The 12433-nt window shown below is 34.4% G+C and overlaps 1 protein-coding gene across 1 annotated transcript; it reads right to left on the bottom strand.

The window, feature by feature from the left end:
• Positions 1-156: 156 nt before the first annotated feature.
• On the bottom strand, positions 157-11783 carry LOC135203657 (vesicle-associated membrane protein-associated protein A-like). The gene is made up of 4 exons (XM_064233516.1): positions 11574-11783; positions 10131-10274; positions 9650-9748; positions 157-1460 (listed from the first exon to the last, which is right to left on the bottom strand). The coding sequence occupies exons 1-4, from the start codon at positions 11673-11675 to the stop codon at positions 1293-1295; spliced, it is 513 nt and encodes a 170-aa protein (XP_064089586.1). The 5' UTR covers positions 11676-11783; the 3' UTR covers positions 157-1292.
• Positions 11784-12433: the final 650 nt, after the last annotated feature.

Raw genomic sequence — 12433 nt, 5'->3', positions numbered from 1 at the left:
CAATGATATATATATATTTTATATACTGTATACTATATACCCTATGGTAAACAGGAATGCTGTTATTTTTTCATTCCAAAGTTCAGGTCTCCCTTTCATAAATCCTGCACAACAACAACAACAACAGACCTGGAGGCAAGGGTAAAGAGACACAAATTCTGCACATATTCCCTTTTTTCTTCTTGTGAAGACTTTGTCTTAAACTGAATGACTTGAAATTAAAAACAATGACCAGAACAGGGTGAACTAGATCTAATTAAATCATGACCCTTGTTAAAAGTTGCGTACAAAAAAATGTAAACAATGTATAGTATATACTGTACTATGCTTCCTACAGAAAACATGAGGAAAAAAATAAAGATATAGAGAAGTTTCATCCATGACATGGATTGCACAAGTTAGAAAAGAATTATAATGAAATACAACATATCTGGAGAAGCTATTATGACAAAACCTGTCCCTTATAACTTCTTAATGGAATTGTATATGGCTAGGTAATTTTAGCATAAAAATACTATATGAAAAGAACCCTGAAATTTAGATTTTTAACAATAGCTGTATATAATTTCCCTAGCAAACTGAACATCAAATTGGACTATTACTAAATGATATACAGTATATTAAAAGAGCACATTAATTACTCATAAATGTGAGTTTTAACTAATCACAGGCAAAGTGATGATGACTTGATCACCAAAAATGCAATGCTTTCATATTGCGCATTTATGTATAAAATCAACATTCAACATGAATCCTTACAAATAAAAATTTTTCCTTCAAATAAATAATTCAAAATATAATACACTTTTTCCACATTTTTCTTACACTTTTGAAGGCTCTAACTAATTCCATTGCTCATAATGCCTAAGTGTTACACATTAAAGCAAAAGCTAACTGGGTTATTCTGGAAAACATGAACATGTCACAACTTTTTATTTGTTCAGCTCAATGGATTTTGCTGAAAAGTTCTTTCAACAGCTGCAGGTGAAGGTGGTGGTGTGGGCTGTTTTGTGTGTGATTTTGGATAACTTTGCATTTTTCTAATAAAACTCCTATACAAAAGAAACAAAACTTAAATTAAAAAGGAGAGAGGGCTAATTTCCACTTTATACTAAAATAGAAGGCATACCATAGCTAATATAGATATACTGTATTTTATACCCAGCTAGCAACTGTTCACCCAAACTAGGGTAATCTTCATCCTCCATTTTTATCATAGGAGGACAGCTGATGTTGGTAGAAAATTTGCCGATTGCTACCTATTCTTCCTGGGATGGAGTGCAAGGAGTTCTTCAAAGTATGAACTTGCCCAAGATATAGCCCACCAAGGCAATAATAAATGCAGCAACCAAATGCATCATAGGATTAGCCTGTTGAGTCTCCTGCTGGGGAATAACACTAGACACGACATTCCTTTTCTCACTGGGAACTTGTGATGAACGCTGCCTAATGGAATCCTCCTGTAAATATATAAAAAAAAAAATTTTGTATGAAGTTTTAAACATCAGTTAAGAGAGTGAGGGAAACAACATATGACAAGATCTTTTGTAATCTGTTGTACTGTATTTAAAATTTTTCTTTTTATACACTGCCAACTGATACTTAGCATATTCTTGTAGGCAGCTGCAAATGTGTAGTCAAAATTATGAGTATTATTTCTTTCCTTTGCTGATTCAGTTAATTATTACCATTATATTAATAACAATTAAAATAATTATATAACCCACCCAACCCCATAAAAAAAACCTCTGTAAGAAGCTCGATAAAAGATTTCTATACTAACCACCATAAACTTTCAGTTTAAAAGGCAGATGGCCTTTCCTTCAGAGACAGTAGTAAAAACTAAAGGCATGGCAAAAAAGTTTAGTTTTTAAAGCTTCATAATCCTAGATGCTTTTTTTTCTATTAGGGAGGAACAAATATAGGCAGACCCTAGTTATCAGTGGGATGCTGATAAGTGAAAACCGCCATTAACTGCGGCACCAGTTTCGGTTAATGACGAATGTTAGGTTATGTTATAGCGCCCAATAACCGAAACTTGGCTTGTTATGGTGCCATAAATCACAAATTTTATGGCACTAGACAAGTGCCCTAAAACTTTCCACTCTTTCTTTTTACATTAAAGTAAAGACTAACTCCAGTAACAATGAATAAACTATATAATTAAATTCAAAATAAAAATCCCTACTACAATCACTGACACTCATACTACTGTCACACCAATAGTTGGTGACCACTGAGAGGTGCACTCATCCAGAATTTATAGTATCAGTCTAAATATTTCTAACATTTCACTTCAAAGAAAACAGTTTAGAGACATGTCTGAAAACCTAAAACACAATATTGACAGCAGATTTATTGGTACTCGGGTGGGATGGTTTCATTGGTAATCATCACAAATTATTCTTGTCCTCTCACTCTCTAGGAAGCAAGTCTTCCATCATATGATGAGCCATCCTCATTTATATTTAAAAATTTTCCTTTAATTATTATACAATCTTTCATTATCTACTTCAATGCAAAACTGTATTTTAAAATCTATCAGTATATACAAAACAGTACAACTATATCTCAATTATGTTAAGAAAATATACACTTGGGAACAAAATCTGGAAGACAAGTGCAGTGTATGTTGCTGAACTGTTTTTTTCTTATTTACTTTCAACTTATCTTACCTGACAGTCAAATTCCTTTTGAATACTCTTTGTGCCAGAGCCAAGCCAAAGCCCAGTTGACAAGCACCTACAGGACTAGTACCAATTTTAGCTCAAAAACATTACAAATCCAAGATTTACATCGTAGGTAACAATGAGATTTAATAAATATTTGTTAAAACATCTATGAAAGCAACAGAAGACTGCAGAGTGGGGTAAATTACACTTCATACCAACAGGGGTAACAAACCAAGAACTTAAAAGACAGTGAAAACTGTCATTGCAGATCATGCATAAACAATGATCAAATCAACATTTCCAGGAAAGGCAGCATTTTAAAAGCAAACTAACCATCTTCCAATGACAAAGTAAGTAAACTAATCATCTTCCAAAAGTCTCTTGTGCAAATTCCACAAAGAAAGGTACACCTCAGACAGATGTAGTAGTCATTATGGGTAGAATTGGGCTTTCATTATACAGTTTTTATGGCTGTTCTGTTACAAGGATGTAACTGAGAGAGAGAGAGAGAGAGAGGGGGGGGGGGGAGGGGGGGGGGGGGGGCGCGTCCTGACAGCAGTCTCATGGAAAAAAGAAAACAATTTGCAAAAACAACTTTAGTTCTTTGGAAAATGTACCCAAATAAAGACTATTCACCTCTTGTAGTCTCCCTCAAAGACAGGATTATTTATCCCATCAGAACTACGGATAATACGAACAACTCAAATCCTGATATCCGTAACTATTAAAAAGCTCTTGCTCACAGTTATTCAGAAGATTACAAAGTCACATATTCAGGGATGAGCCTTATGTCCTTTGTACATGTAAAAGTTGGTATGGTCAATTCAATAGGTCTTTTGATTTGGTATACTCCATTTCCACTTAACATCTCAAAATATACAGGTGTTCTTGTATCTGCAGTGATAGGAATGCTCATAAACTTGCCACTATTGAAAACTGGCATTTGACGAGTCAGGAAAGTTGGACAGATCATTTGAAGGACACTAAGGCAACAGATGAACGTCACAATATATACAATGCATTTTTATAACCAAAATTCGATACCTGTTTCTAAGGGGTTAACCCCCTTTTTCATACCACTTCATTTTTTACAAACTTTGGATTTGAAGCTAGGGCTACCAAATTTTGTACCATAGACTTCACTCTTCCACAGAAAGGCTTTAGTCAAAATCCAAATTTGAGAGCAGTTTTTAAGGGGGGTCATAAATCCCCAATTTAATACTCCCATATTTTATACAGCTTTTGGAGTTGAAGCTACGGCTACCAAATTTTTACCACACCGGAAGGTTTTAGTAAAAATCCAAAATTAAAGAGCCGTTTCTAAGGGGTTCATAAACCCTCTTTTCATAACCCCTTATTTTTTACAACTTTTGGAGTCGACAACTACCAAATTTTTAGCATAGACTCCCCTCCCCCCAAAAAGGAAGATTTTAGTCAAAATCTGAAATTCAAGGACTGTCCCAAAATCCAAAATTTGTGAGTTGTTTTTAAGGGGGCCATAATAACCACTTTTTCATACCCCCTCATTTTTTTTTTAACTTTCGGAGTTGACATCTATGTGGAAGTGTTTCTATAGGTACAAACAGGCTACCCACAATATGGGGACCCAAGGGTTTCCTATAATATTAGGGGGCAGGAGGCCTACACCCTTTCGATTTACCGACTAGGGGAGAATAGGGTTGTAGCCTGCATACCTCAACTTGACAGCTTTTTTTAATAAGTGTGCTGTACCTTTGAAGTATAGGCTTTAATTCATACTTCAAAAACATAAATTCCAAACATATCATCAATGGTCAATAGAGAGAGAGAGAGAGAGAGAGAGAGAGAATGAATCTCTTCCCAATGCACTGTCCAACCTTATGGCAGTTTCAACATAGCTATAATTTGAAAGAGAGAGAGAGAGAGAGAGAGAGAGAGAGAGAGAGAGAGAGAGAGAGATATTGCCATGGAACCAACACGTCTGGTTTTATAAGAGCTGGTAGATTAAAAATCAAGCCCTCTTTGATTTTGTTGATGTATTAAATCTTTAGCATTCATACATGTGCTGTCCATCATTATAAATAGTTTCATCACCTTCAGTCTATCAATGTAAGGAAAGTCATGCAAATGAAATTGCATACTGTGTCCTTTATAAATCTCTGCAGCCGTAGTTATGTGTGTGGAGACCATACAGGGAAGGAGTAGTCCATAACTGGTCTAACCAATGTCACCTGCATACATAGGGTGTTAGCTCCTTTTGAAAATGTTCTCAGTATCTATGCCAAATGCTTATGACAAGTATGCTGTGATCGCATAAATATGGGTAGACCATGTTAGATTGTAAGCTTTGCTGACTTTCAGGTCTTTCACTTGGTTTATCAGTCTTTCCATCCAGATCATGTAAAAAAATCTATGATTTCCTCATAGGCCGCATGCTAAAATCTATCCCCATTAAAGAATGGTCACCTTGTTTCTCTGGGCCAATGGCACAACTACATTTTCTTACTGTGAGACTATCAATAGTTTACTCTATCCATGGCTGAAACATGACAATCATCAGCAAAAAATCATAAATGCTATGCAGTTCCTCCTAATATCAAAAGGTCATGATAATACAGAGAACAGAAGGGAGGACTAATCTTATGGGACAACTGATAGGACACAGGCAGGTTTGGATTTTACTCCATTGGCCAAAACTTGAAGCATTTGACTTGAAAGGAAATTATGTAGACTGGCTCCTAAGCTCAACTTGCTCACTTTTCTTTAAGCAAAGTCAAAATAAACAGTACAGTACAGCCCCAGACCTCAACAATAATCTGTTCCAAAATAGGCGCCGAAATTCAATTTTTTCAAGATCTGAGTCAATACTTTCCGTAAGAAATGACTAAAAATGGGTTAATCCACTCCTGACCATCCATTACTACCCTTACCTTGCCTTATTACATAAAACAGTACACAACTAAACAAGTTCAGAGTTAAATATACATCATATTAGATGTATATTTGTTATTCTTGAAGAAATTAATTTACAAGAAAAAAAAAAAAAAAAAAAAAAAAAAAAAAACTGGCCTAAGTCCAATGCGGCTTTATTACCAATGGTTGACCGGGGGCCATAGGCTAGCTACTTCTACACAGAGTGCAGAGTAACAGGTAGGCACAAAACTTGTTTCTAACAATAAAACATTGAAGAACAAGCCTAACTATTACAGTATACCCAGTAAATTAACAAAATGTTAACATTGGGCTGAATTATGTTTACCATAACTTGCAAAAATTTGCCTACATAAAGTAGGCAGCGTGTGGCATGAGCAGATGTAAACAAACCTATGTATATGTATACATACTGTATGTACTAAATCCCTTTAAAATTTCTTTCAATAAATGTTAGATATTAAAACTGTCTTCATATAATATCCTTGTAAAATAGGAATGTGTCTTCTACAGCGGCAAATTACAAACTTCTTCTTTACCAGGAAGCTCGACAAAGCGTAAAGATTGCGTTCGTTACTGAACCCCACAAGTACTAAACATTGCTTTCACTTGTGAAGAAATTCCAATGTCGAGAAGAACAATCTTTCATAAAAATCCCTAATTATATAATAAAGAAGAATATTACTATGTAAAATCTACAAAGATTTTCAAACACCCTTCAGTGTTTACACTAACACTGATGTTGAAAGCCTATGTATATTTTTCATCCTTCACTATTAATTGTGGATTTTTATGATACATCGCTCTCACTACCAAATCTCAGAACGATGTTCGAAAGTCTTTGTATATTTTTCATACTTTATCATTAATTGATTTTTAGGACACATTTTTTTCGGTACCAAACCTCACACAAACATTGCATTTACTACAAAATGCATACGTGTGTGTGCATAGTTTTGAGACTAGGACTGTCTAAAAGAAATCGAGGATGGATGCTTGCCTTACACCAAGGATATCCCGCTAAAGCGAAAACCATGCACATACCACGAAACCAAAACAATAACAGCAGTGATATCAAGTTTTAAACAAAGCGCAGCACACCGCCATCAATATTACTAGATGCAGTAGCATCATTTGATGCTTTTAGTATATTTGAGGTAGATTTCATTGTGTAGCGTAATATATGGCATAAAGACCCATTTAGCATAATTTTGTGAAGTTTGGCATAAATATACGTAGAATCATTAAAAGTAAACATACCTGTCTTCATCTGATACTATATCGTACGTAATATTTTAATAAATTAAGTTTATCAATCTGTCACATAAGAAAATCTAACCACAGATTTGATGCGTCCCTCATACATACTGCCCAAGCACCACAAATGTCTGTGTTTCATGACATAAGTGCAAAACAAAATCCCTAATCTTGAAGAATGAACAACAGGATCTGGATAGTGAATGATGTGCACTAATTAATTACAAGTGATGATATTGACAGTTTTCTTTATGAAAACATTGATGCAATAAAGAAAACATCGATGCAGTGTCATTCTGGGTTAAAGTTTATCTAAGTGATAAATATCCTATTCTTCCAAGGTTAGTTCGAGCCTTGCTAACCATTACTATATGAAGACTGAGTGCATTTCTTCCATGGTGGTAAACAAATGAACTAATATGTAGTGAAAGTATCACTTCCATGGACATGCTACAGTCCATTAAGATATTTCCTGTAAATATGATTATCAACTTTCATATTTAATGACCAATTTTATTTATATGTTATATATTTATATTCACTTTAAAGATAAAATATTAATTTAATGTAACATTAACACAATTTTGTCATCCCACTAGCATAAATTTGATAGATTTGGCATAATTTCCTATAGAGTTTAGCATCAAATGAGATATGACATCTGTTAGCATAAAATTAACTTTGTCATCCCACTAGCATAAATTTGATAGATTTAGCATAATTTCACAGAGTTTGGCATCAAATGGAAGTGAGATCTAAGCATAATATCAGCGTAACTGATATATTTAGCATAATTTCTTGTAGTGTTTAGCATCAAATGGGAAGTGAGAACTATGTTAACATATTAGCAGCACAATTTTGTCATCCCACTAGCATAATTTCATATATATTGGAAAGTGAGATCTAATTTGGCATAACATTAGGATAATTCTGATAGATCTAGCACACTTTCATGTAGAGTTTAGCAACAAATGAGAAGCGATATCTAAGTTAGCATAAAATTAGCGTACTTTTACCCACAAGCATATTTTAATAGATGTAGCATATTAGCATAATTTCATATGCAGTTTAGCATCCGAGATCTGGTAACACAAAACGCCACAAACAACACCAACTAGTGGAGGTTGACTGAAACAGTTCTGTTCACAAACATCATAAGGACACACTGGTCAAATTCTGGAATTTTGTTCAAACTCTAATTCAAAGTTTACTCAAAATTTGGTGTCGAAACCCGATTATGTCAACTTCTGATACAGTTGAGGTCTGGGGTTCTACAGTATTGATAATTTTAGCCTAAACTTGTCTTCTGATTATTGACAATGCTTGATTGAGGGAGAGCAATCTTCAAACCTAAAATTCTTTCGTACAATAATAAATGAATGAGTGGCATACATATGTCAGTGCATTTGTCTAGATGAGGATTAGTTGCAAGTATCTTAGTATATTATCAAAGCATAAAACAAATTCAGACAAGATCAACACATATTTACACAGGCATACATTAATGTTTTTTAATTTTAATGACCACTATATGCAACTAAATTTATTTCCTTTTTAAGTTTTCACATAAGTACTCAAGGGGCAAATTTTCCAACACAGGCTAGCATTTTACATTACTTACAGTTTTTTGCATCATTTCCAAAAACATCATCAACTATTTCAAGACTATAATTGGCTGCAGTTTGTTGTTAGAGTAAAAATTTTGTTCACTTCTATATTTTTAACTGTACTTTTAAAAATTTAGAGATCTATATTTTTCAATATTTTCTGGTCTTTCTAAATTTCATAAATCAACAAAGAAAACTGATGGTGCATGATTACCCTCAACATCAGCAAATATGTAAGCCCTAGAAAACCTTAGCTACTAATCAAGCGTGTAAACCCTGCATAATCATGACTATAGAAAAATGCTTTCCGTTTCCTCTTGATAAGTCTTAAATAAATCACGTGCATAAAAATGATGGACATCAGCATTCTTGATGGTAGGTGTATTTGCTGAGATCCTATTATCTAACACCTGACAGAGCAAGAAATTTTAAAACATACATCGGAACTCTTACACCCTAACTTCACGAGCTACTGCAGAACCTATTACATTACCTACCATCAAACTGGTTAATGCATTAAATGACAGACAAAAAACTGTAGTGTTCATTTTGGTATTTTAGTAAAATATACCCAATACACAGTGTTACCACAAGCAATATATGGATAAGCAGTGTTTCACATATACTCCAATCAAAGACTGGAATACGGTATACATGGTTGACAGCAAGAGCAATCACAAAAAGGAAATCAAACAAAAACTTTTAGAATATAGAATACTTGAGAGAAAGTTTTCTATTTCTCCACAGTCTTGCTATACTCGACCTGTCGGAGAAAACATCCCAATAAGACGGAGAATAGGCTGACAAAAGGCAACTTTTCTTTTTTGCCACAGACCAACCAAAACTTTTAGTCAAAAGTTTTCCCATCAAAATTTGCAAAAAAATTTTTGGCTTAAGCCACTGAACTAACCACCAATATTTTACAAATGGCAAAAAGACCATTTATAATTAGTGTTGGGTTCACTGACACAGCCACTAATGGCAACAACTCTCTCAAATCTTATAACAGTGCAAAGATTTCCTGTCAAAATATCAACAATAAGAACAGCAAAATCAATGGTGTATTTAACAAGATGGCTAGCCAATTCAAGTCAGTATACCACCACCTGTTAATGTAAAACTTCAAAGGCAATATAGACATATTAATAAAAAAAAATACAAATAATAATACTGAAAGGAAAAATAAGGTTCTGGATGCCTTACCTTTAGTTGAAGGTTATCTTGACGAAGCGAACTTATTTCTTCCCGAAGCCTTTTGATTTCTTCACCTGCCTTCTTGAGCTCTGCCTCAATGTTATTAGCCTATAAAATATAAAATTGGTATATACATATAAAATAACTACACTAAATATTCAATTAGCATCTTGTACAACAAAAAATTTTTTTTTTAAAGGTTCTTAGATAATATCTAACTTCTTTACTACTGTACGCACACTGACTCTTAATATCTTTAGCATCTTTCACTAAGCTACTGAGAACAAAAAGATAGAAAAACTGGACCCTACAATGGTGATTAAATGAATGAAATGAAAATTCAGTGACGAGTTAAAAGTTTATACAAGTAAACACTAAGTTATACAACATTTTCAAAAAAATTTTTTTTACTAAGTATAACATCTTCCAAGAATCAGTTTTTACCATTTAAAAAAAAACTATGAATCAGTAGAGAACAAAGACGACAAACCTTTGGCGATGGTTTGGGAACTTCGACTTGTGGCTGTGGCGTGGGCAATGCATCAAGATTATTCTGTTGTGGCGCATCCATTGGCAACTCGAATACACACCTAAGTTTGGAGTCCATCAACTGGCTCTGATCAGCTTCTTTAAACTGAAACGATCAACTTCATTAACTAAAAACACTGTGTATTAGTGAACTTATCAAGAAAACATTCAATATACATCACTATCAACACTAGCAAAAATCTCAACATAGATCTAAGAATTCACCCAATCTGCCAACCTCACCAGGAGGATGTAAAATGGTTATTTCTTGGTTAAAAACCAAGCACTCTAATGATGACTTGCAAACTAAGGGATTATTTAAAATGACTTTACAAAAATATGAAGACACATCTGGAATACACTTTACAACTTATAACGTTCAACTGACAGAAATCCAAATGCTGATTTCAACTAAGCAAAAACAAATCCCTCATTTTTGTACCCTGGATAGTGTAATACAATAAACTATACGTATATGAATGTTAAAAGTATATGTATGAATTAACCCTTTCAAATAAAAGAGCAAACTTAAATACTCCACTCTTCTAAAACAGAACTGCCCAAAATTTTATCATGACATGCCACAACCAAAATCTCTAATTACATAACCTTAATTTGAGTCAAGATTCATTCAAACTGACTTCTATGTGGCAATACCTTTGAGCTAAACGATAGGGCTCTTTTTACATTTCACGACTTTCATGTTGAAGAGCAAGTGCTGGTTGTCAATTTGCAGTTTTTTGTGTCACTGGCAGCATAGTTGATGTTCACATTTTCTCTCAACCTAAAAACATCATGTCGTAGCATCTACAGAGTAGTATTTTGAGACCTACTTTTGGCCTTTATTTGTAGAATGGATGTTGAGTATAAAAACAAGACACCTGTAGCAGTTAACAGTCATATAACCATCAAACAAAATACTGAAGTGATTGATATCATTAAATGAGATTTTTTAAAGAATTAAGATATTGGGGATGGGAAATTTAGCACAAATAAAAAAATCTATTTTCTATTTTAAATATCCAGAGGTAACCACACACAAAATCAATATGTTCATAATTTGATAATAGTACCTACTTTACAGAACAGCTATTATTAAATTTGCATACAATACCTTATGCTGATTAGATTGTATTAGTTTCACCAATGGGCTCAATTCTTTGGTTTGTTTTATGATTATGCACTTATGAGTACTAGAGAAAGTAAATTTTAAGTAAATTCTGACATTCAATACTGCTCGTAAAATGTATAAAAACAGATTGATTGAGTAGGAATAACATATACTTTTCCTACAAAACCAGATACTTCAATCACGAGGTTACGAGGCTATACAAACCCCTGGATGTGATCCAACTCTTATTTAAACACAATAAAGACCACAATGATAATACAGCTTTGAACTTACCAGCCCATCTAAATTAACTTCTCCTTCTGGGGCAAACAGACTTTGCACCATAAACTTGTGTTTGTTCTTCTCATGTGGATCATAATCAAAAGGCTGAAGCATAACCGCAACGCTAACTGCCCCATGGGGCTCCACCAAACCAGAATTTGGCCGTACACAGTACCGTCGTGGTGCTGTAGTTTTCACCTGCGGAGCCAAAAAAGTTATCAGAATACAGCAAAATAATTCTAGTTTAATATCCAGCTCTTTACAGTACCCAAATGATGAAAAATGATATTGTTATAATACAATAAAGTTTCATACATACTTACCTGGCAGATATATACATAGCTAAGACTCCGTCGTCCCCGACAGAAATTCAAATTTCGCGCCACTCGCTACAGGTAGGTCAGGTGATCTACCGGCCTGCCCTGGGCGGCAGGACTAGGAACCATTCCCGTTTTCTACTCATATATTTTCTCTTCCACCTGTCTCCTTGCGGGGAGGCTGGGTGGGCCCTAATCGTACATATCTGCCAGGTAAGTATGTATGAAACTTTATTGTATTATAACAATATCATTTTCATACAATCAACTTACCTGTCAGATATATACATAGCTGATTGGCACCCTTCGGTGGAGGGTAAGAGACAGCTACTACTGGAATAGACAGGTAAACAACATCTGTTGTAGGTATACATAAAAACCTTGGTTCCTACCTGATAGGTGGTAGACTTCGTGGGTGTTTGCCCCGTAGTCTGCATCACCTCAAGAAACTTTAGCGAGATATGTGATCTATGGCCAAGAATTCTTGTGGAACTGCCGAAGGGGTCTTATCCACTTACTCGGCAGAGCCTGAAAGGACTTTGTCAATGGGTGCTG

The sequence above is a fragment of the Macrobrachium nipponense genome, chromosome 36 (genome assembly GCF_015104395.2).
Source record: "Macrobrachium nipponense isolate FS-2020 chromosome 36, ASM1510439v2, whole genome shotgun sequence".
In the NCBI taxonomy this organism is placed as follows: Eukaryota; Metazoa; Arthropoda; class Malacostraca; order Decapoda; family Palaemonidae; genus Macrobrachium; species Macrobrachium nipponense.
The sequence above is the reverse complement of the archived record's forward strand: the minus strand, read 5'-3'. Positions and strand labels throughout refer to the sequence as shown.